The sequence below is a fragment of the Phodopus roborovskii genome, unplaced genomic scaffold (genome assembly GCF_943737965.1).
Source record: "Phodopus roborovskii unplaced genomic scaffold, PHOROB, whole genome shotgun sequence".
NCBI lineage: Eukaryota > Metazoa > Chordata > Mammalia > Rodentia > Cricetidae > Phodopus > Phodopus roborovskii.
The window spans coordinates 66,315-93,685 of NW_026125185.1; the positions used below are offsets into that span (position 1 = coordinate 66,315).

General features: G+C 46.2%; 1 protein-coding gene across 1 annotated transcript; it reads right to left on the minus strand.

Moving 5' to 3' along the window:
- Window positions 1-898: 898 nt before the first annotated feature.
- LOC127226671 (transforming growth factor beta activator LRRC33) lies at window positions 899-19,243 on the minus strand. Its single transcript, XM_051190758.1, has 3 exons — window positions 19,048-19,243; window positions 5,980-6,097; window positions 899-3,146 (listed from the first exon to the last, which is right to left on the minus strand). Exons 2-3 carry the CDS (start codon window positions 6,082-6,084, stop codon window positions 1,176-1,178), a joined length of 2,076 nt encoding a protein of 691 aa, XP_051046715.1. The 5' UTR covers window positions 6,085-6,097; window positions 19,048-19,243; the 3' UTR covers window positions 899-1,175.
- Between the last annotated feature and the right edge of the window lie 8,128 nt (window positions 19,244-27,371).

Consider the following 27,371-nt stretch of genomic DNA (forward strand, 5'->3'; position numbering starts at 1 on the left):
TAGCAGTGAGGAGTGAGGATGTCCGGGAGCTGGCTGGCTGATCAACCTGCAACTACCCAGGCCCAGACCAGGCTTAAGAGTTGGCCCGCCCCAACGGTGATCTGCTGGGGTATATGAAGGGGCAGGTTCTGCAGACCTAAAGCTTCAGCATTCAAGGGAAACTACTGCTTTGCCAAGTAAACACCATGGATCTTCTCTTTGATTTGCAATAGTTCCACTGGCATTAATCTCTACAGTAACAGAAATCAGTTTCTGTCCCCTCAGTTGCCCTTGCCACTTCGTATAATTCTTTTATGGCTTAGAAAGTGGAGATGAGCAGCAACAGCAACTGTGTAAACTTGTACCTGCCCAAAGGATGGGGAATGCCACAGGGAAGAGCACAGGCATACTCTGCTTTCCTTGGAAGAAAGCAGGGAGAAAGGACTTCAGGAACCGGGAGCTGAACACTACTATGTGATTGATGTGGACGGGGAGAGTCCCCGGGTAGCACACTTCCTCATGCTTCCTTTCTGCCATCCCTCAAAACAAGCGCAGCTTCTGGCACAGACAGCGTGACCACAGGCTGAGTCACCATTCTCTTCGCTTGTCCTTCAGAGCAATGGGCGCATCATGTCTGCCTGCCAGAGACTCCAGATGTGAACCCAGGGCTTGGGAAGTGCCTGCCACTGACCCTTTATCATTTCAGTGCCCAGAGTGGGGCATTCATATCTGCTGCCACATCCTCCAGCAGTATCTTGGGATTCTTGTCCTGGGTGAATCTGTAGGATGCTGGCTCTCTCCCTCCTGGGACATGCAGTGGGAGATGTATTTATTGTCAAGTAGCATCAGACTATCACCCTTTGTCTCCATGGTTGGCACCAAAGAAAGATCATTAAAAAAAATAATCCAAAGGAAACCATCAAAGGACAAGAAACATTTAATTTAAAAAATATATATATTTATGAGCTGTGCCCTTTATCCTAACAGAATGTCACTTAATAAATATTTTACCAGGATGATGAGGATAAATCTCAAGGGTGAGAGAAGAATTCAGTGGGACTAAGGATGGATGGATGGAAGCTTTTTAAATTTTAATTTAACCTTCACGGTGTCACACTGGCATCTGCAGATGTGAAGATGCTTGCCAGAAAAGCATCCTCATGGGCACAGATCAAATTCTAACCTTGGGACAGAGGTCAGTATATGGAGGACCAGTGACACCGGCTCTTGATGACCTGAAGCAAAGGCTTCTTAAAAGTGAGGAAGATGACGGTGCAGGCCACCAGCAGGGTGAGGCAGCTGGGCAGAATGAGGACGAGGTAGAACAGGCCAGTGTCCACCTGTCCCCACTTACAGTCTCGAGGCGTGCCTTCGGGCAGCTCCACCACACGAATGATCTTAGACGAGAGGTTGCACGTGACCATGGCCAAGTCCACAACAGTCTTGAAGTGCTGCAGGGCCCCCCATCCCTCCACCCCACAGCAGTCATAAGGGTTCTGGCTGAGGTAGATGGCCTGCAGACTTCTCAGTGGCTGCTCAGACACAGCCCTCTGAGGAAGGGCCGTGAGGAAGTTTCTGCGGAGGTCAAGAGTCTGCAGGGCCAAGCTGCCACTGAACCTGGGGAAGCTAGTCAAAGAATTTCCTGAAAGATCCAGCTCCCTCAGATTCCCAAACCTAGAGAAGTCCATCTCTGCAGTGCCAGAACTGAGGCCCACATTCCTGAGAGCCAGGACCTGTAACGTAGGGGCAACAGGCCAGAGAGGTCTAATGCTCCCATTCAGAATGCCCCAGTTGCTAGACAGGTCTAAATGAGTAAGTGAGGTCCCCTGGAATGGGCGGTCTTGTAATGCCTTCAGCCCACAGCCCTGCAGAGAAAGGCTCCTCAAGGAGGCCATGTTTCTAAAATCCACACAACTGGAGGGCCCCGCCCAGTCTGAGGGGACCATCTGGGGACAGAGTGAGATCTGATTGTGGCTCATGTCAATTGTAGTGATGTTGCTGGCATTGTCGAAAAGGCCAGTGGGGACTCCCAGGAGCTGGTTGGAGCTCAGGTTGAACACCTGGAGGTTCTTGAGGCAGTCAGTGAGACCTGGAGCCAGGCGCAGCTCTGTCAGCTGGTTGTGGCTCACGTCCAGCTCAGTGAGTGCTCCTGGGGGCTCATGCTCCCGAATGTGGAGCATCTTCAGGCAATTTTGGTTGAGGTTCAGGTGGGAAAGGGATGGTGTTTTCTTTAGGAAACCATCTGGCAGGTGCCAGAATTGGTTTTGGCTCATATCAAGGAAGCGAAGAGCTGACAGGTCGCTGGAAGCAAACTCTTCCCACAGGTTGACGGTGGTGATGTTAGTCACATTGCCATCCACAAGAAGGAACTGCGCTACCATCTCCTGTGGTGAGGAGGTGTTATACAGGTCCCTGTAGAAACCCATGTTATTGTCCCTTAGCAGGAGGGTGTGCAGCTTGCTGCATTGGGGCAGGAGAGGGAAAAAGAGCAGCTGGTTGTGAGACAGGTCCAGCATCTCCAGTTCAAAGGCCACCTCCTCCCTGGAAGCCAGGAACCACTCCAAGATGTTATAACTGACATTGAGGAACCGCAACTGTGTGAGGCTGAAGTCCACAATGCAGGGGAGGTTGTTGTAGGCAAGGTTGAGACGCCGCAGCTCAGTCAAGCCATCAAAAGCACCACCCTCAATCTCAAATATATAGTTTCTCTGCAAATCCAGCTCCCTGAGGTGCTCCAGGCCCTCAAAGACAGAATCATCAAGCCTCATGAGGGTATTCCTTGCCAAGGACACAGTCTCCAGTGAGGACAAGTTCTGAAGCATGAGGGCTGCCATGTCTTCAGTCAGTAAGTTTCCAGACAAGTCCAGGCTCCGAAGTTCCAGCAGGGTCTGGAGAGCTGCTGCTGTCTCCTTGTAGTTCTCAGAGAGGCGGTTGTCTGCTAGGCCCAGGCTGCGTAAGTGGCCTTGCCCTTGGAAGGCGTAGTGGCCAATGCGGTCTAGGTGACAGCTGCGGAGGCTGAGGTTCTCCAGCTGTCGGTAGGCCTGGAGGGAATGATTCCACAGGACCCTGAGGGGGTTGGCATCCAGAATGAGCATCCAGGAATGTGATGGGAGGCTTCTGGGTACCGAAGCAAGGTTCTGCCCCCGGCAGTCAGTGATTCCATCCACCTAGGTCCAAAACCAAATAAACTTTAGGCACAGAAATGTAGTTTGCAAAAGCAATTAACTGGCCAGGAAGTGTTAAAGTGTTCAGGGAAAAAATTATTAACAAGAGCAATGCCATTCCTTCTTTCTATAGGCTGGTTAGTAAGTCAAGGCCATCTTATGTACAAATGAGAACCAAATGACCCAATCTCCAAGGACAAAGTGAAATGAGGAGAAATATCCCAAGAAAAGGCAGATACCCAGGTTTGGAGCCAGCACTCAAGTCTGAAATTCTCTGCAGAGAGTGAGTGAGTGAGTGAGTGTGTGTGTGTGTGTGTGTGTGTGTTTCCAGGCAGGGTTTCTCTGTATTGCTTTGCAGCCTGCCCTGGAACTTGCTCTGTAGACCAACCAGGCTGGCCTTGAACTCACAGAGATCCTCATGCCTCTGCCTCCCGAATGCTGGGATTAAAGGCATGAGCACCTCTGCAGTATGTTAATTTGACCTTGAGCAAGGAGCTAACTTGGGAAGGGGACATGGGAGGATGGGAGGAAGAGGGAACTGGGATCAATATGTAAAATAAGAAAAAATATTTAAAAAATACTTTAAAAGTCTGTGGATGGCTTAGAATTCTCTTAAATTAAAATTCTCAAATATTTACAAAAAGGAGCTAATCTCTTACAGTCTCAAATTCTTTAACTGGTTACTAAAATAAAACATAATAACTGAAATATTGATGCTATACTGAAATATAAAAAAGTGAAAAGTAATTGGGCGTGCTGACAGTACCCAGGAAGCAGAGGCAGGTGGATCTCTGAGAGTTTGAGGCCAGCCTGGTCTACAGAATGAATTCTAGGACAGCCAGGGCTATACAGAGAAACCTCACATCAAAAGGAAAAAGAGAGAAACTCAGATAATTTCAGCCTCTCTCTCAGATAAAAGTCACTAACCATTATACTTTTTAATTTGCTCATAGGTTATTTTTTTCCCCAAGGATCGAGTGTGATTGCTTATGTAAATCACATTTATTATGGCTAATAAGTGTTGGTGTGTCAGCTGTAATTACCGCTGTGCGCTAATTAAGCAGCTCATTGTTGAGCACTTGGTTTTTTTTTTTTTTTCATTTGTTTGTTTTTTTAATTTCAGCATAAGCATTAGAATGAGTATGCAGGTTCCTTCCTATTTCCACTCCCCCTCCCAAAGCCTACTGCATTCATGTTGGGGTTGCATTAATGTGTGGAGAATTGACATTTTTACAAATTGAATCTCTTCATGGAGACCAATGTTATCTGTATTTTCCTGAGGCCTCTCTGGAGACCGCTGTGCTTAGTGGCTTTTCTCAGCCTGTGATGGATCCTGTTCTTCCACAGTTGCTGCCGGCAGAGGGGGTTCAGACCTTTGTAATTCCCACAGACCCATCAAAGTGTTGCAGAGGACCATTACAGAGAGCACAGAACACTTTACCACACCCATTTTATGGTGAGGTTGGACAGCTATCTTAATGGAGAGCATACAGAGTAGTGCCTGAACTTTCAGACTCCTCAGCCAGAAGAAATCCTTTCTTTAATCTCCTTGATGGTCAAGTCTCTACCACTATCCACGAGGCAGAGTCCAGACTGAGCCCGGAAAAGTGCTGGAGAACTCATACTTTAGCCCCTTCTCCCCCCCCAAGATTTACTTGTTTATTATATACAGGGTTCTGTCTGCATGTGAGCCTACAGGCCAGAAGAGGACACCAGATCTCATTATGGATGGTTGTGAACCACCATGCAGTTGCTGAGAATTGAACTCAGGACCACTGGAAGAGCAGCCAGTGTTCTTAACCGCTAAGCTATCTCTTTAGCTCCATAGTCCCTTGTCTTCCTATGCCTGATGACCCCCAAATAGCTACTGTGAAGTTAAGTCACCTGTTGCCTTTTAAGGGAATGGTGGTGACACTGATAATAATATAGTAATGATAATTGGTAAAACACATGGCATTCACTACACATCAGGCATCATTGTGAGTACTTGTTATAAATTCATTCAGTCACTGACACAGCCCATGATACCACTGGTAGAAATGATTACTGTTATTATCATTTTTATTATTATTGGTGCTGGGGAAAAGAGTGTTCTTTAAAGTGTTTCCCCTAGCACGAAATACACTGAAAAAAATCTTGAATGCAAGTATTAACCCTGGCTTCCAATTTGTCTTTCTAGCTCTTGGGCTTGAGGAACACTTATTAGGCTTGTTTCTCAAGCAGACATTTGAGATCCTCAGTTACAGGCAAATTACTGGAACTGAGCTCCAGAACAGATGGCCTAAAACTATCTTCATGTGCACATAGGAAGTCTTCAAAAGACAACTGTGAAGGCTCAAGACACCCCACCCCACCCAACCCCCTGCTACCTCTGGACTTTTAGAAGCTTAAGCTTGGTGTGAGCATTGCTCTGCAGAACACTTTGGGTAGCATGCTCTCTGCAAGGCCACTGAAGCCTTTGTGTTGGTTCACACACGTACTTGTAGGCAGGACTTCTCCAGTGTTGGTGCGTCTCTCTCAGTGGTTAGCAGAGCTCGTTAGCTAGGTATTCCTGCTCTTGGTGGCTGATGTATGCCTGTTTCTAAGGCCTCCTGTCATCAGTATACATGCAAAGGTGGGGTGGGGACTGCCCAAGTGCCATCTTGAAAAAAAATCCTGCTAATGAGCAGCACGCACACTGTACTGGGCATGCGCACTGCTAATCCGGTACACACTGAGTCAGACTCATTCACTCCCTGCTCTCTTTGACTGACAAGTCATCAGCTTTCCAAGCAGACAAAGCAAGCCTCATGAGGACTGGGACAAACGAGAGGTCAGAATCCATGGAGAAACTCACCACCGTGCATCCTTGGGAAGCTGCAATGGCCGTCCCACTTCCGTCCCTCCACTCCACAACCAGGAAGTGAAAGCCCAGGCAGAGCCAAAGGGGCAGGAACTCCATCTCAGGTGCAGCACTGTGGACAGGAGACCAGAACAAATTGAGTAGGACAGATTAGCCAAGAGGGATGCTCAGCATGGGGGCGGAAGGAGCCGACTAGCTCCAGAATGTGTCTTCTCTTGAAGGCCCACAACTACAAGGGTGTGGAAAACCACAAATTACTCAAGCTTCTCAGTTCAGCCAACACATTCAACCTTTCGCTGACACCACTGGCAAGAACTCATTTTTGTTTTGCCTATGCCATTCAATGGGCAGGTGGCTGACCTCTGAAACCCCAAAGGGGCTGGACAGGAGATGCAAAAGACTTGATTGAGTACCAGGCCTGAGGTCCCTGAGAGTTTCCTGTGCTTTGCCATTCTGCAGTTTCCCTCTCTGAAGCTCATCTCTGCCTGATGCACACATGAGCTTGAGGTATATGCCATGAAGAATGAGTGAGTGAGTAAGTGAATGAATAAATGAATGAATGGTCAAAGGAAGAATAAACTGGGATAGAAACACTGACTATAGCTCTGAACTTAGACATATTATCTTCCTGAAAGAAGTCTTTCAGGCCAAGCAGAAGTGGTGGCACACGCCTTCAACCCCAGCACTCAGGAGGCAGAGGCAGGCAGATCTCTGAGTTTGAGGCCAGCCTGGTCTACATAGCAAGTTCCAGGACAGCCATGGCTACACAGAAAAACCCTGTCTCAAAAAACAACAAACAAGAAAGAAAGGAAGAAAGAAAGAAAGAGAAAAAGAAATATGACTCCCAGAAATGTCTGTCACATTGTTTAACTCATTTGAATATGGCCCAACCATAAAAGGATGTTCATATTTTCACCTGGATAAGGAAAGAAAACTTGAGAAAATGAAGTGCCTCTTGTCTGGCCAGTGCAGAAAGAGCAGCAGCCATGGAAGCCTTGACATGATACACCTATCAAAGGAAGTCTCAAATTGCTGGGAAACAAAGGTCCAGGGGTGATACTGGTCTATCCAGGGTTCCAGATAGACTGAAGCAGCCCAGGCCCCCTTTCTGAGCTCCAGGGTGGGTCACTGGGAAGTTTTCCCCCTGAAGACATGAATTTCAAGTGTGAGATTGGACAGCCCAGTGGCATCCCTGCTCTCATCAGAAGCAGGTGCCTGGTCCAGTGTTCCATCTGCTTCGCCCTTGCCTGGATACCCTAAGAAGGACCAGAGAGCAGCTCTTCGGTCTCGGCCTGGATCAGCAGCTCCAAGCAACACGAACCTCCTCACCTCTCATGCCACTTACACTTCTCTGCCGACACACGAAGGCCACCTCTGCCTCCCTCCTCTTCGTGTTCCCTCTAGTATATTAAAGGTTAATTTAACATCCTGGTCAGATTCGAATGTTCACTGGTGAAAACAGACCATCAGGAAAACCAAGTGAAACCACACAAATTGGCCTCAGCTCTCATTGGGGGCCAGGCTGGTTCTCAACACCAAAAGAAACACCCTGGGATCAGCCTGTTAGCCTCTGGGAATCCCTTTCAGGGACCTCTTCCCATTCTTGTACCTATGCAGGAATTATTACCTCGTGGCTGGCACAGGGCACAGATAGGCATATGCAGAGCCATCTGGCCTCCTGTCCCCAGTGTCCTCCAGCACCCTCCCACACACACAAGCACCCCTGAAACTCTGGGATCCCTGCCCACCCAGAGATAAGGTTGCCAGATTTATAAATGCCAACGATGCTAAAAAATTGTTCACTCACACACGTTCTCATCTCACTGAACGTCCTGCAGCTCATGGAGGAGAGATGGGGAAATGGGAATTGTCATCACTGTAAGTCTTTTTCCTCCACTTCCTGTTATGTGTGGGCTGCTACACGCAGCTGTACGCTTAATACTGACAAACTAAATTATGATGTGTGAAGGGCAGGAGCGCAGCTCTCCAGGGCTCACGACACTTCAGACTGGCATGCTAGGTAAGCCTGGGTCACTGCACCTAGTGTAATTTTAATTTGTGAGACACCAAAATGTTTGCAAAATTTAAAGGTATTCTCTCCTCCTCAACTCAGCCAACTAACCCAGAAAAAAAGAAAAGAAAATATTGCCATGCCCACAAGGGCAGCATCTGGCATAACGTAAAAGAATGTCATGGAAAGAGTATAGAGTCTGGAACCTGGACAGTCCAGAGTTGACATTCTGCCTCTACTCTCCACACTTTGTACAGAAGGTCTTCAAGTCTTGGATAACTATCCCATAAAACAGGAGCAATAATAACCCCTCATAGACTTTTAAGTGGAAGTGCTTCATTAACTGTGAAAGCTGCTAATAACCTAATTATTATTTATGAATTCCAAATAGCACTGAGCAGCCTGAGTGGCTGTTGTTCTGATGTATCATCTCTAGGATAGTACAGAAAAAAACAAAAAACAAACAACAAACAAAAAGACAAAGAGTGCGTGGCATGGCCCAAGTGATGACTGCATTGCTATACCTATTAAATAATCACTTGGAGAGGCTGGAATAAAAAGCCTATATTAACAATCAAGAGTAAGACAAGGGGCTGGGGAGATGGTTCAGTGGTTAAATGTGTTTACTGCTTTGGCAGAGGACCTGAGTTTGATTCCCAGTACCCATGTGGTTCACAACCTCCTGCAGCTCCAGCTTCAGGTGATCCAACACTCTTGGCCTCAAAGGGCAGCCCCGACACACACATGTATATGTGCTCATACCCGCACATACATAAAATTGACAATAAATCATGTTGTGATTTGTTTTTGTTTTAAAGAAAATAGGGTGATCCAGGGACAGATGACTACACTGGTAAGAGCTATCCATCCTCAAAGGGATGACCTCATCCTATCTTGCTCTGCTCACGACAGCAGGCTCTTAAGGCTGCACAGGCCCTGGTGGCAGCTGGCCCACAGCATGTTTGTCTATCGGGATCACTGCTGGGAAGTTAGAAGGTAGGAGAGTAGAGAATCCAAATATCTCTCCCTTTTCTGCTCCCCTTGAGATTTTCCTGCTGACCCCAGACTCTGGGACTACCATCGCTTCTGCCCAGGGCACAAATTCCTCCATGGCAAGAGGTTATTATTTGTTTAGCTCTTAGCCTCTTCTGTCATTATCTGTCAGTCTCCTGCACTGCATTTCCCATTTGAAATAGTCCAGGTGACCTCTGTTTCCTTTCTGATCTAATGATGCAAATGAAAATGGCTTTGAAGAGTGTTCGATGAAAATACAGAACCAGAGGGATGGATGGTTCCTGCTGAGGCAGAAGGATCACAACTTTGAGGCCAGTCTGGTCAACTTTCTAAGACTCTCAAAATGAAAAACAAAAAGGGCTGGTGTTCTTGGGCAAGGATATAGCTCAGTAATAGAGCACACCAGAGAAGTGTGTGTAAGGTCCTGGGTGCAAGCCCCAGTACTGAAAGAAAACAGGCATGAAACAATTGAGAAACAGTAACAGGCTTCCAAAACAGTAACCTTCAGGTTGGAAACACTGTTCTAGACTACAAATCTGCAGAAAGCTCCTCAGGGATGCTGCACCACAGGGCTCAAGATAAACAGTGCTGTTATCATATCTCGTTGGAAAATCCCAGGAGCCATCCATCTCCTGTACACAGGATGCCTTCTTCACCTCTCCACCCCTCCAGCTGTGACTACCATACCAGCAGCTGCCAGGCAAAGGGCTAGGATGTCTTGCTGAAGGAGCTATTAGCAAGTGTCATGCATTCATTACCACATAATTAAGAACTTTCTAAAAAAAAGAAAGAAAGAAAGAAAAGAACGTTCTCAAATAATTAGAGAAACTCAACAAGCCTTAAAGAAAGAGGCTTCCTGGAAAGAGAGCAGGTAGTCATCAGAGATATTTTGTATTAGCGACAAGTATTTATGGATTGGGGGGACAGAGATCATCAGAAGCAGGTGTGCAGCGTCAAGTGTGAAGGTAACACCCATGAATACACAGAAGACATGACTACATGCCTGAGAGAGGACTCTGAGAGAAGGAAGTCTGTCTTTGTGTGAAAGTAAAGGGCAACTGCCACCTGGGATCTTGGAAGAAAGGGGAGGGCAGCTGGTCACAGACCACAGAATGAAGAGCGTTAGCATCCCCACTGTATCTGCTTCAAACAGCCCCGGGTACCAGGAAGTACCATGGAAAGCTCCAGGCAAGCTGGTTTGCTCCGTTTGATTCTTGGCACAAGATTAATGGGGTTCCAACCTTCAGCAAAGTTCAGACCTAGAGGCTGCCGGGGTGAGCTCTGAGCTCCAGACTTGGTACATTAGAAGCACAGAACTCCATTCTCTCAGCCCCTGGGATAGAGTGCATGGCCCGAATCCAGTCATGACGGAAAACCCCATGGATCCAGGCTGTTCAGCCTCCAAAGCAACTGACGTGGATTCTTTAAGGGTCAGAGTCTCACCCAAAGCAGTGATCCATTATCCCATAAGGCTGAGACAGGAGGACTGCCATGAGTTCCAGGCATCCTGGGGCTATAGAGACTGAGCATCAACCCCTCAAAAATCAAATGAACATAGATAGCATTATCAAGCATCAATTATATATGCTGTTCACACACACACACACACACACACACACACACACGAATCCTACATTCAACGGCTTAGAGTAAAAGCAAAATACTACCTAAACTGGTTAGCCTACTGATCAATTTAACACTGTACTTTTTAAATTTTATTATACTTTCTTAACTTTTCTATAACTTGAAAATTTTCAAAAATTAAAAAAAACAAAGAATGAGATAGAAACACACTTTTCTTCCCCCTGAAAGACAACTTTACGCAATGGATCAAAGGCCTTCAATGTATGCATTTTTGTAATTCAATAATCCCAATTCCAAAAATTTCTTCTCCAGTAAAATAAGACTAGCAGTGTTGTGGGTGTTGCTAAATTAAATTTTAAAAGAATGTTCAAAAAGTAGCATCCTGACAGCACCTCACAAGCTAGGGTAGGATAACATCTCCAAAAGCAGGTGACTATCCTACCGGGGCTGCTATGTTACTCTGGGACACAGATTGGACAAGAGAGTAAGGGTGCCCCTGGAATGTAGCACTGAGACTCTGCATGAAGAAGTAAAGGTTTGTTGCATATGACCCCTCTAGCAAATGAATTTTAATTCAGATTTTGTAGTTGGCCACCCTTTTGAGAAAAAGTAGCCTTTCTGTCCTGGCTAGGTTTCTAAGAAACTCAGCATTTCTGTGATAAACCCCATAGCCAAAAGCAACTCAGGGAGGAAAGGGTTTATCTCAGCTTACAGCTGAGGGAAGTCACTGCAGGGACTCATCAAGAACCTGGAGGCAGGAGCTCAAGCAGAAACCATGGAGGAGTACCGCTTACTGGCTTGCTCTACATGGGTTGCTCAAGTTGTCTTCTTATGGCATCCAGGACCATATGCCCAAGGGTATCACTATCTACAGAGAGCTGGGCCCTCCCACATCAGCCATCAATCAAAAAATGTCCCCCAGACTTGCCTACAGGCATTGTGACAGAAGTATTTTCTCAAGTGAGGTTCCCTCTTCCTACATGACTCTAGTTTATGTGAAGTTGACCAAAAACTAGCCAGCACAGTTTCCCAATGGACCACTCATCACAGTTTATAGCTGGAAATCTTAACAAAGGAATGGAGTGATGTGGGCAGCCGGCCTGGGGAAGGCCATGGAATAGCCCCCAAACATTTGTCAAATATGGGTGTCAAGATGTCTCCTGAGAAAATGCACCAGTTCTAGCCAGCCTCTACTCTAGCCTCTCCTTGAGTAGAGGCTTAAGGGCTGCAGCAGCAGCACTCCCCTTCACAGAGAGCTTACTAAAGCCTCAGACTTCATTTCCCCAGGGCCACAGATAAATAAATCAACTCCCCATGTGGTCAGGGCCAGCCCATCCAAACCGACAGAGGTCAGCTTACTTTATCCAGTTTATGGCCACATAAATGCATCTAGCCACAGATCTTCAAGATGGCAAATGTGTTCCCACTGAAAGACAACAACTGGCTCTTGTGTGTCTTGCTGTGGCTGGCAGTGGGTTCCCAGTATCCCTTCTGCATGTGAGAAATAATCTGTGTGTGAGAAAATAATCTCTTCACACGCCCAACCTGTACTGCATTAGTTTCTCAGTTCCCCTCACAGGTTTTTTCCCCCCACCAGTGACTTTTGCAAGAGTAAGGGCCAGCCACCATGCTTCAAGAGGAAGCAGGAAAGGGCTGTATAAAGGAGGAGGACTTGGACTAGGGTAAGGCCTAGACCCATATCTGGCTCCTCTCCAGTAGTGGCCACTGGTAACAATAATACATCAAAAGGTTGGGTCAAGACAGAAATGAAGAAACGTGCATGCAAAAGCTGTATCTTCACAAGGAAATGCCAGAGCTTCCATTTAAGTGTGTGGAATCAGGGACTACCACAAGTACTTCTACAGCTTTCAGCAGTGCCCTCTCCTCCCTCTCAGGGGCCAAACACATGCCTTGGTGAAGCCAGGTATCATCTGAACCAATGGGAAGCAGAGGTTGTGCAAATGGAGTCAGTGTGGGAAAAAAAAAGATGAAGGAGCTATATCCCATCTCCTCTCATTCGTGGGGGATGCCTGTGAATTTTGGGCTTCCTGGGGAAGGTGACAACCCTGAGTCCATAGGGCACTATGCACAGAGACCACAGAGATTACCCAGGGCTAATTTTATCCCGGAGTGGGAATGAACAAACCGACTCTCCAACATAGTTTCTTTGACAAGGCACAAAGGAGCAACAATTGACAAGGACCCCTAAAGGGTGTCCAGATCAGTAGAAATGCTGGCATCCCTGTGGGACCTAAGGTACACAGGGGTGTGGCCAAATGCCTGGTGAACAAGAGCTTCAGTTCAAACTCAAGCCTGTGAGTTCTGTGTCAGCTCAACCTCAATACCACAAACCCCAACCACCCTGGGATGCAGGCAGTCCTCGACTGAATCATATATTTCACAAGCTGTTTCCTCTGCAGGAAAGACTGCTTCTGCGATCTCCTTTACCAAATCCCTGTTTATCTTTCGTGTACGTTCCTCCTGCCCATAGCCTAATAGTCCAGTTTAAAAGTAATCTGATAACCCACATGCTATGATAGGATATTGCAATTTTTGTTTCTTATTATTTTATGAGAAGCAATTTGTGTCGTTATCAATTATTAATAACTTGACTTTCCTCCAACATTTACATGAAGAAAAACTTGAGCACACAACCAAATTGAAAAAAGCCTGTGGTCATTCTGCTCATAACCTTTTACTGTACTTATTTTTTATCATGTTTTTACTTATCCTGGACTTCATCTTAATTTTTTTTATTATGTTTACACATAGATTGAAAAGAGCTGGAGATGATGGCTCAGCCATTAAGTGTATCTGCTCTTGCAGAGAATCAAAATTTGTCTTCTAGTGCCCATATCTAGTGGCTCACACTGCAGCTCCAGAGGATTAAATGGCTCTGGCCTCCATGAGCACCTGCATGCACATGCACACACAATTAAAAAGCAGTAAAAGTAAATCTTAAAACAAAACAAAACAACCCAGCACAAATAGAGAGATGCCTCACTGCTTAAGAGCACGTGTTGGTCTCACAAAGGATTGGGTTCTGTTCCCAGCACCTACACAGTGGCTCACGACTGCCTGTAACTACAGTTCCACAAGATCTGATGCCCTCTTCTGACATCATTGGTTCCTGCATGCATGTGATGCACATATACGCACTCACACACATGTAATACAGGTAAAATTTAATAACTATTTAGAAAAAGAATGTAGCAAATAGATGGGCGTGGTGGCACATGCCTGTAATCCCAACAATCAGGAGGTTGAGGCAGGAAGATGGTGAACTCGAGGCCAGCCTATGCAATCTCATGACCTGTTCTCAAAACAAAACTTGGAAAGGGTGGGAGGCAGATCAGTGGAAGAGCCCAGACCTAGTAAGCACAAGAACCCAGCTTCAGCAATCCATACCAAGCAAATAAACAAACACAAACTATGGTCACTGGTACTTCTCTCGCAAAATACTTTGGAGTGCTTATAAAACTATTTAACTCTTTACACATTGCTGTAAGGGGGCTGGAGTGATGGCTCAGCAGTTCAGGGCCTTGGCTGCTTCTCCAGAAGACCTGATTTCCATTCTCATCACCCACACATGGCAGCTCACAACTATTGTTAACTCCAGTTTCAGGGGATCCAATGACATCTTCTGGCCTCTGCTCAGGCACATTACAAAAATAAATACAAAAAATTAAAAACCCATAAGACCAACACACAAGGCTAAGGCATAAGGATTGTCATGAGTTTGAGAACACAGGGACTACATAAATTCCAGGCCAGTGTGGGCTATACTGTGAGGTCCTGTCTCAAAAATTAACCAAAAAAGAAAATAAAAACCCTCCTACTAATGCCAGGTGGTGATGGCATACTCTTTTAATCCCAGCACTTGGAAGATGCAGGCAGATTTCTAAGTTCCAGACCAACCTGGTCTACAGAGTTTGAGAACAGTCAGAGCTATACAGAGAAACTGTTTTGAAATAAACTGAAGAAAAAAGAGAAGGAGGAGCAGAGGAAGAATTTATTTAGGATGTACAAAGGAATGAGGATAGTATGATTTTTTTTTTTTTAATTCATTCCTCCCTCCTTTCCTTTCTTCTTTTTCTGAGACAGGGCTTCTCTCTATAGACCAGGCTGGCCTCAAACTCACAGAGATCCATCTGCCTCTGTCTCCCAAATGCTGGGATTAAAGGTGTGTGCCACCAGCGCCCGGCATTAATTTCTTTTCTAAATTAGGCATGCTGCTACATGTCTGTAATCCCAGTATACTCAGAATACTGAGGCAGGAGGATGGAGAATTGAAGACCAGCCTGGGTTACATAATGAGATTCTATCTTTAAAAAAAAATTTAACTTCCTAAATAACAGCTTTAAAAAAATTATTGCATAAAGCCAAGAGAATTGTGTCAGTCAGTAACATCAATGCCTGAACTTGCAAAGGCTCCTACAGCCCCTGGTTCACTATTTCACATCAACAACAGTTCTGTGCACTGGAGGTGATTTCCAATTTTTCTTATTGTGGCAGCACATGTATATAATTCACCACTTTAACTCTTTTGAACATAATTCAGTGGCATTAAGTACATTCATATTGCTAGGTAACCATCCCACCATCCATCGCCATAACCTTCCCATCAGGCCACCCTCAAGCCCTTGTCATCTGAAATCACTCCCCATGCTTCCCTCTCTGGAACAGCTATATGCACAGATTTTCCTCTAGGGATTGCCTATTCTAAAGAGACTCTTGTTGTAGTTGTCTTTTGTGTCTTGTTCATTCACATCACAAATGCTGTCCTTTCAAGGCCCATCCTTGTTATGGCATCGGGATTTCCCTTTGAAAGAAGAATGCTGCCTCTACCTCGTTTCATTTATTCTTTCATCAGTTGATGGACACCTTTTGGCTGCTGCGAATATCGATGCCCTATTTGAACATGACAAACATACTGATACCTGCTTAAGACATTGCCTATTTTTCCATTTTTCAGATAAGGAATCTACAGTTCAAAAACGTCAGCATCAACTCAGTGACTCCTGTCCTGTAGAGCTGAGTTCGGTCCAGGCAGAAGGTTTTGTTTGTCATTTAAATGTCCAGCTGGGTGCACAGGTGGACACATGCTTGTTGATGAGTAGCCCAGAGCCTCTATCCCAGATAAGTGGCCAGCCACTCCCTTAGAACTCTTAGGGTGCCACAATAGTTCAGTAGCCAAAGAGGTGACACCTGGCCCTTAGGATCCTATTTCAAACTACAGTGTCTATTCTGATTGGTCAGAGACCAATGCCATGCTGTTTTTGATATTCTGATTAGCATCCTTGTGGAAGCAGGGTGGTCCTTGGGTGGGTGAGGAAATGAGTTAAATGACTGGAGAGCCTTGAAGCCTTGGGAATTAGAAAGGAATAAGCCAAGATAATTAGCTAAAATAGATGCTTAGATTTAAGTACTAGAAGAAATGACTGATAGTCAGAGCAAGAGAAAGTCACTAGGGTAGTCCCTGGTCTCAAGTTGAAAAAGGAGGCCTCAGGCCAGGCAATCTGAGGGACAGCCCTCAGTCCTCTCGCCCAAGGGAGACAAGGGAAGCCAAGAGAAGCCGGGGTTACCTCAGGTATCCAGGACTCACTGAGAAGAGGCAGTGTGACAGTCAGAGCCCCAAACACTGACTCCTGAGGAGAAGTCCCCTCCCTCATTGTTATCTTTCTTAGAGGTGGAAGCAGGCAGTGCCCAAGTACAGTGCCTGCTTGTGGTAAATGTGGGGGCTGGGGCTGAGAGAGGGGAGTCCCCAGGGCCTCTCAGAACATTGTGGCCACGCCAAGCCCAACACTGGTCCCAGCCTTCATGCCCACCTCACTGGTGACAATCAGGGTAAACTTCTTACTTCCTTCTTTGTACCCTTTCTGAGGCTGAATGAAGTCTCACACCAAAGACACTGTTTGGTCTAAGTCCCTGACTCTGTCCTGGAAAATTCTCTCTGTCTGCCCACATTCATTCCTCCTGCTGCTTCTGGTAACAAGTGATGGGTTGCTTTAGGAGGAAACTCTCTCTCTCCCTCCCTCTTTCTCTCTCTTTCCCTCCAACCCTCCCCACTCCCTCCCTCCCCCATCTCTCCCTTCCTTCCTCCCTCCCTCCTTCTCTCCCTTCCTCCACATACACAGAATGTATTGCTATAACCATTTTTAGGCATGTAATTCAGTAGTATCGAGTACCCTTCACTGCTCTTCCAACCCAAGCCTTCTTAACAAGTCCAGTTTTTTGTTTCTTTGGGTTTTGTTTCTTTCTTTTAGTCTAATCCCAACTCCTCACTGTGGGGACTATGAAGAAGGCTGCTCCTGTTACAACCTTCTGAGTCCCTAACCAGAGTGATTGGCTTATATTAGACACATAGTATCAGTCCAGGGCCAGAGGTGCCGCTAAGAGGAAGGACTTTTTCTTCTGCTTCCATGCCACACTGCTGGGGGTTAACTTGGAAGCTGACGGTAGCCTTTGTTTTTGTCTCCAGGACCTGGCCAGTAAGAGGAAACCAAAGCCAGATGAAGACAGATGGACTCTGGGTGACATTTTTGAGACCTGAATCCAGTCATGCCTAAAGAAACTGTCTGTTATATGACATAACAAATCCTCTTTCCGTGATGAAGCTGTTTTCAGTTGGGTTTTATCATCTGCAGTTTAAATAATCCTATCTAGGGCTGTCTGGGTATGTACCTCATTGGCAGAGTCTTTACCTAGCATGTGCAAATACCTGGGTTTGATCCTTCAGGCCGCCAAAAATAAATAAATAAATAAATAAACAGTTCTATGTTCTAGATCCTTAAAACATTATGAGATGGAAGTGTCAGTCTTCTTTGCCTCTCCAAGCTTCCAGAAACCACCAGCTAACCTTTCAGGCTGCACACATGACCTTTGCTCAGCAATGAGGCGGAAAAGAATGGTTTGGAGGGAAGGGAGTAAATAATGCATTCCCACCAGGGGCAGAGACATATACGTATATTAATAAATGTGTCATTGAAATGACACGTGGGCAGAAGTCAGTGACACTTGTAACTGTTACAGACAGGCAGGTTCTGGGAAAGGTGATCAATGCCTGTCAGTGTGGTTGCAAGCCCGCTCTGTTCTGACATATGTGATCATCACATGGATGTAGCATGACCCAAGCCATCAGCTCTCCACAGAAGAGTCTGGTCTCCACTCCATGGTGGGATGTGTACCATAGACAGAAAGCAGCTTGTGGTCTGCACGGGTCTTTTTTTTTTTTTTTTTTTAAGCCTGGAAGACCAGGGACAGACAAGTCAGGGCCTGTGTTTCTCCTATAGCCCTCCCACAGGACAAAGACACTGGGAGCCTTCTCTCCTTAGGATGCTCCTGTGGGGATCGGATAGTGGCTTAAGAACTATAGGGTAGTGACTTCTAGGACAGCCAGATTGAGTGTGTGTCCACAGAACTCCCCCGAGGGACCCATCAAATGAAGGCACCTTCTCTGTGAGGCTGTATGGTTTTGTTTTTAACCTAAAGACAGGTGTTGAGGTTTTTATTTTCCTGAGCCCATGAATCTATAACCTCTTCTAGGAACTCTGAGGCTCACAAATATAGCCTATGGGGGTGTCCGACCAGACTAGAAAGATCCCAAACCCCTGCAGCCATGGAAATAGTCAGTGCCTTCATCACTAGCAAAATGGGACTCTGGAAAACCTGCCTTCCTTAGTCTGTTCCAACCCTAGTCACAATGGGGCACGTGTTCATCTCGGTAGAGCAACGTGGAGCCAGCGACCGCTCTGAGAGTAAAGCTTCTTCCTGGCTGTTTGTGGGTATATGGGTGTGTTTGTGCCCGGAGAGGCCAAGGGGACTACAGCAGAGTACTGGAAGGGAGTCTGAAGAGCCTGGCTCTACCCTCCCTCTGACTCCTATAGCTGTGGATCAGAGTAATGTCCTAATAGATTTTACCGGGGCTGAACACACACACAGCTGGCCCTAGGGAGCTCCTGATAAGTCCTTGTGACTATAAATGAGCCTCCACGTCTTTGCCTGTGTAATGGTGGGTCTCAGTTTATGTCGAGGGGCAAGAGAGACAATGCAAACACCCACATGGTGAGTGTTCCCAGCGTTGTCGTCTCTCTATGTCTGGTCAGCCAGGCCAGGCAAGGATGAGATGAGAAAACGGAGGCTCAGAACGTTCACTGACCTGTTCACATTCGCCCTACAGAGGCAGGAACCGAACCAGAGCTGGTTCTAAAGTCCTTCTGTCTCAGCTCTAAACGTTCCCGAGGGAAGGACTTCCACCTACACCAGAGGTGTAGCCCCCAAATCCATCCCGGAGGCGGGGTATCTACAAACCGCAAACCCAACTTCACAAGGAGCGTGCGCGCGGGGGTGGGGGTGGGGGCTGACCTCCCACCACCCAATTCTTTCCCAGCTCGTCCGCCTCGAGAAGCCTGGCGATGCCGGGCGGTGAGCCCACGCACGCACGAAATACTCACCGCTCCCGCAGGCCCAGGCGGCTCCGCGGGGCGCATCGTTTCCAGGGCCCCGGCCTCCTGGACAGCAGTCGCCCCTGCCGCGCTGCCTACTCGCTCTGGGGCATCAGATTATTTTAGCACTTGCGGAAGGAACCGACGGAAACTGAAGTCACATGGAGAGCTCGCCGCTCAGCGATTCAGCTCTCACCAAGCGTCTTAGAAGGAACTGCGACCGCGGGGGGCGCGGGGGATGGGACAAGGACGTGGGCACAAGGCCCCTTGAGGATCAGCAGGTGCAGCCTGCGAAGATATTAGGATAGCTAAGCTTCCTCCTCCGTGAGTGAGCACGGGAGCTGGGAATCCTGGCTTGTGGTCAGTTATCCCAGGAAGGCTTTTTCACGCTTCTGTCCAAAGGATCAAGTTAGGGCACAATTTGGTGAAGGGCAACACAAGTTTGTTTAATTGAAAAGGGGGACGAGTCCTCCATTTTAGAGGGGTTGTCCAACCATTATCTTCATCATTATCTACTCAGCTAGTCTTTAACAATCTTTTCTTTATTCTTTTTTTTTTTTTTTTTTTTTTTTATGGGCACCATGCTTTTTAAAAAAGGAGGGGTGGGGAGCTGGAGAGAAGGCTCTGCGGTTTAAGAGCCCTGGCTGCTTATCCAGAGGATTCAGGTTCAATTCTCAGCACCCACATGGCAGCTCACAACTGTCTGTAACTTGATTTCTAAGGTATCTGACGCTTTCACACCAATGCACATAAAATAAAGTTAAATAAATTACTTTTTAAAATTAAGAAATAAATAAATGGAAAAGAAAGTTGGGAATGGTGGCACACACCTGTAATCCCAACCCTGGAGAGGCTGAGACAAGAGGATCAGACTGTAAGATTGTCCTGTCCTAAATAGCAAGTTTGGGGCTGCCCTGGGGTTTGTGAGACCCTGCCACAAACAAATAAGCAAGGACAGAGGAAGACAAAGAAAGGACAAGTTTGACTTGTTTTTAATGGAACTTGTACTGTAGACTGCCAGTACTATGAACTTGTTGGCTCTATTGAGTATGGGTAGGTTGCTTGATTTGCTGTGTAGGAAGTTCTCTGCCAATGATGGAAGCATGCATAGGCCTTGCACAGATCCAAACCAGACCTGGTCTCAGGGCTGAGATGGAGAAGCAGACATGAGCTCACATCCCCAACCACTCACAAAGGAAAAATTAGTTTCTCCAAGGGAGTCTCACTGGGTATACAAACTACAGGTTAGGGCAGGCCCTATGCCCAGCAGTAGATGGCCAACACAAAACCCAACCTTGTTCATCTCCAAGTTAACTCTCATCCATATTTCATGGGGCATGACCCTAAAATAAGTGGGATCAGTTCCTTCCTTCCTTGGGGTCTTTATGGCTGGCCATTGTACCCTTTCTCTGGGCCACTGTCTAAATTCAGGTTCAGCTGGTTTAAGAGTTCTAAATTCTCATATCTCTCTCTCTCTCTTTTTTTTTTTTTTTTTTTTTTTTTTTGAGACAAGGATTCTTCTGTGTAGCCCTGGCTGTCCTGGAACTTTCTCTGTAGATCAGGCTAGCCCTGAACACACAGAGATCCACCTGCTGGGATTAAATGTATATACCACCACCACCTAGCTACTTTTCTTTCTCTTAAAACAGGGTCTCATTTTAGTCTAGGTTGGCCTGGAAGTCACTACATAGTCACAGCAGGCCTTTGCCTGATCTCCTGCCTTCCCTTACTAAGTGCTAGAGTTTCACCACCCCCAGATCATCCACTTGTATATGATTTATGCACTGGCATTCTCTGCAAGATTTCTTTCAAGGAAACTTAAAAACTGGCAGTCTTAAAGGTTGTGGAGAGACAAGGCAATTGGCTGGAAAATGCAAAGACTGTTCTCCTATAGTAACAGCAGAAGTACCCAAAGACTTCCAGGGAACACTAAGTCAAAGCTGAAAAAAGGATGTTTCTCACACCAGCAGGGCTGAAAGCCTGACTGTTCAGCCAGGATTTTCCTACTTAGATGAATGCTCCATGTTCCCTTCCAACACCCAGATCAAAGTGGTCTCCAACCCAACCCAGAGTGGTCCCGCCATCACTGGCCAGGCATAACCCTCAAAGCATAGCTGTATGCCTCTTTCTTGGCCTATGGGGTTTGTTTTGGCTCCTGTTGAACAATGTAGGTTTTGTGTCAGATTATTAGTGTCTTGTCTTGTTGCCATGATGATATCTGACCCAAGTGATTTAAGGCACGAAAGGTCTATGTTGGTTCACAGTTCAGGCTCTATCGTAGTGCAGAAGTTATGGTGGTATGAGCCTAAGATAGCAGGTCACTTTGCATCTGCAGTTGGGAAGCAAGAGGAAGGTGAACTTTAATGATCAGCTCCATTTCTCCATCTAACCCAGTGGAGGACCCCAGGACACCGAATGGTGGCAGTCACAGTTCAGGCGGATCTTCCCTTCTCCATCTGACCTAGATAATCCTTCACAGGCATGAGGTTTGTATCTTCTGCCAGATCATACTGTCACACGTGCTCTGCATTCCTGGGTGAGAGACCTCCTTGGCTGGAATGACCTCCCTGCCTTTCCCATCCTCAAGACATGTACAGTTCCCCCTGGCCTCATGACAGGCTTATGCAGTGATTTATCTTTTGGGAATTATGTCTTGTTTCCCCAATTATACTGTAAACTTTTGAGGGTAGCAACCACGTGCTGTTCCAAAAACTGTACTGCCTAGTGTGCATAAAGAAGAAAGGGGGAAAGAAAAGAAGAGAGAGGGGCAATAAATCCATCCACCTATCTTGTGTGTGACTCTCCAGTTACTGACTTCTAAGAGTTGTTTTAGGGTGGCTTAGATGAGTGTGATTCCCATGTGCTCTTACGTTTTGAATACTTGGTGTTGTACTGCAGTTTCCTCTGAAAACACTCCATCCTGCAGGGAAGCTCCTTAAGCCAGAAGGAAAACAATTCAGAACAGCTTCAGGAAGTCCCTGAAACCCACCAGATTCACTGGGCACCTTGTTGAAAGAGATAACAGTAAAAGCTAAGAAGACTCTCAGATAAGACCCACTGCCTGGAAGAAAGAGAAGTCAGCTGAGCTGCCTGGAAGAGGTTTAGACCAACTGAGTCACTTGGAAAGGACACTGTCCCACCTGTGGAGCCGCCTGCAGGTTGTGCAGTGCGCTCCAGGTTCCCAGCTTTGTGAGCTGTCACCCATGCTTGGTGTGGGCTTTGGTGATGCAGCTGTCTTTGAGTCGTTTCTGCTCCTGTAAGTGACCCCTTACTTGTATTCCTGTATGTAGCTTGTAGTGGTTTGGATAGAAATGATCTCTATAGATTCATGTATTTGAATGCTTTATAAGTAGGATGTGGAACTATCTGAGAAGGATTAAAAGGGCTAGGAGTTGTGGCTTTGTTGGAGTAGGTGTGGCCTTACTGGAAGAAGTGTGTCACTCTGGGTGAGCTTTATGTTTCAAAAGCCTACACCAGCCTATGCCAGGCCCAGTCTGCCTGCCTGCCTACCTTGGGATCAGGATGTAGCTCTCAGATACTTCTCCAACTTGCCATGCTTCCTGTCGTGATGATAATGGACTACCTTCCTCTGAGATTATAAGTAATCTTCCAATTAAATGCTTTCTTTTGTAAGAGTTACCTTGGTCATAGTATCTCTTTAGCAGCAATAGAACAGCAACTATGGCATAACCAAGTATAACTCATGGTTAAACAAGTTGGGCTTTGATGGTATCCATACTTTGATCTGTCGTGGGCACCCTTCCTAGGGTGAGTAGATGTGTGTGTTGCATCTCCCTGAGTAGAGTCTTGTACAATATTTGGTCTCCAGTTGGCAGCTGTTTGTGAAGGTACAGCTTTACTGGAGGAAGTATGTTACTAGGGGCAAGCTTTGAGGCATCAAAAGACTCAAGCCATTTGAGTTATCTCTCTCTGCCTACTTGTGGTTCAAGGTATGAGCTCTTGAGATGTTTCTGCCACTATGGTTTTACTCTGCCATCATGGACTCTAACTAATCCTTTGAAACCGTAAATCCAATTAAACACTGTCTTTTATAATTTGTTTGGCCATGGTATTTTCTCACAGCAATAGAAAAATAACTAAAACAAGTATCTTTTCTTTCTCTCCCCCCCCTTTTTTTGAGGCAAGGTTTCTCTGTGTAGCCCTGGGTGTCCTGGAACTCACTCTGTAGACCAGGGTGGCCTGAAACTCGAAGAGATCCACCTGCCTCTGTCTGTCAAATGCTGGGATTAAAGGTGAGTGCTGCCACCCATGGTTCTATTTCTGTTTCTTAAATTAAGCTTCCTAATAACTTGTCACTTGTGAACCACTCAGTCTCTTAAAGAGATGAAAGGAACTTGCTTTGTACGATGGCAACCAGATACTCTTCAGGTCCAGGGTCAAGAGAGGCCTATAGAGAAGACTGAAAGTTCATACATCTGGGTAGGAGCAGGTGGAGGAAAGGGGGCCAGCTTCCTCCTCCTGCAGAGTGGTACTTGGGAAAGAGGAGACAGTGCATGTGAGCCAGCCATGGAGTGGCAAGAACTTGGCCTAGAAGGTCACTTCAGGACCATTTGCTTCACCTCTGGCATTTTCCATCTGCCTGGGGTTCTCGTCCCCTCACCACAGACAGTGCTTATCCTGGCCTTTTGTCTTGGCATCTGGGCCAAGCAGTGAGCTGGTGCATGCTCTATTTCTCCCAGCATCCTCACATGACAGGGAGGGGATTTCCTTTGTGGCCTTAACTGGGAATTGTCCTCTTACCCCACGTCAACTAGTTGCTACAGAAGACTCTTCAGTAGTTTCATTTCCCTCATCTGGAATAAAGTTTTAAGAACCAAAAATCCAAACCAGAAAGAGATGAGGTCAGCATCCACCCTGGTACTTCATGATGCCAACCCTGGGAAGGCTTGGGGTTATCAGAAAGGCCCCTGAGCTTTGGGGAGGGTGAGGGTACCAGTTGCCACTGGGTCCTTCCCAGTGTGTCATCCTACTCTAGCTGTCTGGAGGATGAAGCTGGTCTCAAACTCGAGGTCATCATCCCCTCTTGGTCCTGGTCCTCCTCAGCCACCAACTGCAGTGACTTTCCTCTATGGGAGCACCACCTCTTCCTGTTTGAGAAATGCTGCCAGTATAAAAAATAACCGAAGATTGAATACTGTGCCAAGATAATGAGATGTGCTTGGAAGTCAACTGTCAATGCCAGGTCTTGGTGGATAAGGGGGAGGAAGGTGGGGCCTCACAGATAACCTCACTTCGGTGGACAGGAACTGGGTGCTGGGCTTTGTGTGGGTCATATTGACAAGATGAAGAAAACTTTAAATAAGGCCTAGGCCAAAAGGAGCAACTGTGGGAAAGAAGCCTCTCCATGTGTCTGTTCAATGCTGAAGGGGAATTATAGTCATCTGCTGTGAGTCTACACATCCCTGGGGGTCCTGAGGTCTGAAATGCTGGGGTCATGGTTTAGTCCGGTTTATATGTTTCCTTAGCATAAGGGCCTTGTAGGGGCTGTGCAAGTGTGTTTCTTAACCAAACAAAGGTGGCTGCCATTTCCTTCACAGTGTTTGAAGAGGCTGAGGACTTGGGGAAGTCATTCATTGGTAACTGAAGAGTACTTTTCCTTTTTAAAATATTTTTAGGTTTGTTTATTTTATGTGCATGAGTGTTTTGCCTGCATGTAACCCTGGCTGTCCTGGAATTTGCTCTGTAGACCAAACTGGCCTCGAACTCAAAGAGATCCACCTGCCTCTGCCTCCTGAGAGCTGGGACTAAAGGCGTGTGTCACCACTGCTCAGCTAAAATAAAATTAATTTTAAAGAATTTTGCCTTGGAGCTTTCACCTTTTTCCTTCCTAGGTCTAGAATGTTCTTAGGCCCCTGTGTGCTGTGGAACAATCTTTGTACACTGTAAATGTATTATTCTCGTTGGTTGATAGAGAGTTGACTGGCCTATAGCTGGGCAGGAAGAGATTGGGCAGGAAAGCCAGACTAGGAGAACGCTGGGAAGAAGATGGGCAGAGTCGTGGGGACATGTACAAAATGAGGTAACAAGCCATAAGCCACATGGCAACAAGTAAAGGCATAGAAATGGGTTAATTTAAAATGTAAGAGCTAGTTAGCAACAAGCCTAAGCTATCTGCCAAGCATTTATAATTAGTAAGTCTCTGTGTGGCTATTTGGGAACTGGCTGGCAGGACAGAAAAGTCTTCTACACCTGTGTACCATATTTGCAAACAGTTCATGACTTACATTCCTGTTAGGTGACATCTCCCCAAAGAGGGCTTCTCTAATCACACCACCTAAATACCAACCCTCTGTCACTTTCTTTTCCCCAACTTTGCTTTTTCTTCATGTTATATTTACTTATGTCACTGCACAATACTTTATTATATATAAACTTACTAATTAATTTCTCCCAATCACCAACTAGATTATGTACTCCTAAGGAAAGCAGCACCTGTAAACTCACTGCTATAACCCAAGACAGAGTGTGGCACATGCCAGGTGCTAAAGAATTTCTGTGGACAAGAATAAGTGAGTGATGGAGGTTTTCCTTCTGTACATATGTTCCTCTTATTAGTTAATGAATAAAAACACTGATTGGCTGATTGGCCAAGCAGGGAATATAGGCAGGGCTAGGAGATGAGAATTCTGGAAAACGTAGACAGATGGAGTTGTCATGTAGAGTCCAGGAAGAGAGAACATGCAAGGCATTCTTAAGTAAGCCAAGACCACATGGAAATACATAGATTAATAGAAATGGATTAATAATTGAAACAGAACGAGTCAATAAGAAGCCCAAGCCACCGGGCAACAGTTTTATAATTATTGTGAGTCTTGTGTGTTGATTTGGGAGTCTCAGGGGTGGTGGGACCCTGCCAGGACAAAGAACCTCTGGCTACAAGTGAGTGAGTAAAAGATTACACACAGAGGTTTCAGTGGAGTGGGGGGAGGTCAGGAGCCCAGTTGCTTGTGTTGTTCAATTAGTAAATTGGGGTGTTAGGGTGAAAACAGAGAAAGGCAAGCACTCTTTCAGAGGACCTGAATTTGGCTCCCAGCAGCACATCAGGTAACTCAAACTGCCTGTAACTCCAGCTCCAGGAGATCTGGTGCCCTTTTCTGGCCTCTGCAGCCTCTGCAGCATATACACGCACAAATACTCAGATGCACACACAAATACTAAAATAAATCTTTAAAAACGGGAATAAATATATATAAATTGTACTGTACTGTCCCTGTCTCCCTGACAAAGGAGATCAGTGTAAGATGAGCAGAAATAGGACCTCGTTTATAGTTTGGTTTTGACAAAGTGAAAAGCCATCTGATTATGGTGACATAGTCAGAGCAGAGGGAAGAAACCTGAAAGTCGCACCTGTAAAAACACAGGAGCAGGCTGGAGACAGCTCAGCTGATAGTGGTACTCAACATCACGCCTGACAACCTGATTCAATCCCCAGAATCCATGTGGTGGAGAACCAGCTCCGCAAGTTATCCTGCCTGTCAACTGTGTGACCCCCACACCCACTCACACTAGATAAATGGGGGTGGAGAGAGACAAGTGTCCTGTGGGGACTCTCAGTCTGCACTACTTTCTATGGAGACAGTAGGCAACCCAGACCTGGCAGAGAAGAAAGCAGACTGGAGCCCAACACCACAGCTCTTTCCATCCAGGTACACACATTATATGTTATCTCTGGCGACTCTGCTTATAGGTACAGCAATCCCAGTTTACAGTGGAGGAGAAAACCTGGGCTCAGGCTGGTTGGTTGAGTGACTTACCCATAGCCACATAGTAGAAAGTACAAGCACCAATCAGGTTTTGAGTTTTTCAAACATTAATTTTAAATTATGTGTAGATGCCGGTGTCTGCATGTGGCCAGGAACACATGAATGCAAGTGCCTGTGAAGGCCAAAGGTGTTAGATCACTCGGAGTTGGTGGTTACAGATGGTTGTGAGCCACCCATGTGGGTGCTGGGAACCAAACTCAGGGCCTCTGCAAGAGCAGCCAGTGTTCTCAACTACTGAGCAATCTCTCCAGCCACATCAACTAGACATTTTTTTTTTTGTAATATTGGCTGTGTTTTTTATAAAAATTATTTGGGGACTATGAGCACTTACTCCCTTAGTTTGTTCCCAGCATCCACATGGTAGCTCATAACGGGCTGTAACTATAGTTTCAGGGGATCTGGCAGCTTCTTCTGACTTTCATGGGCATCAGGCACACATGTGGTGCACATAAATATATTCATGCAGGCAGAACATTCATACACATAAAAAGTAATTTTTTTTTCTATGTAGCTTTGGAGGCTGTCCTGGCACTTGCTCTGTAGACCAGG

Coding starts and splice junctions, on each gene's coding strand:
- LOC127226671 (XM_051190758.1), bottom strand. CDS start 6,084: ATGGAGTTCCTGCCCCTTTGGCTCTGCCTGGGCTTTCACTTCCTGGTT. Junction 3,147..5,979: donor CTTCCCAAGGATGCACGGTG/GTGAGTTTCTCC, acceptor TTTTGGACCTAG/GTGGATGGAATCACTGACTG.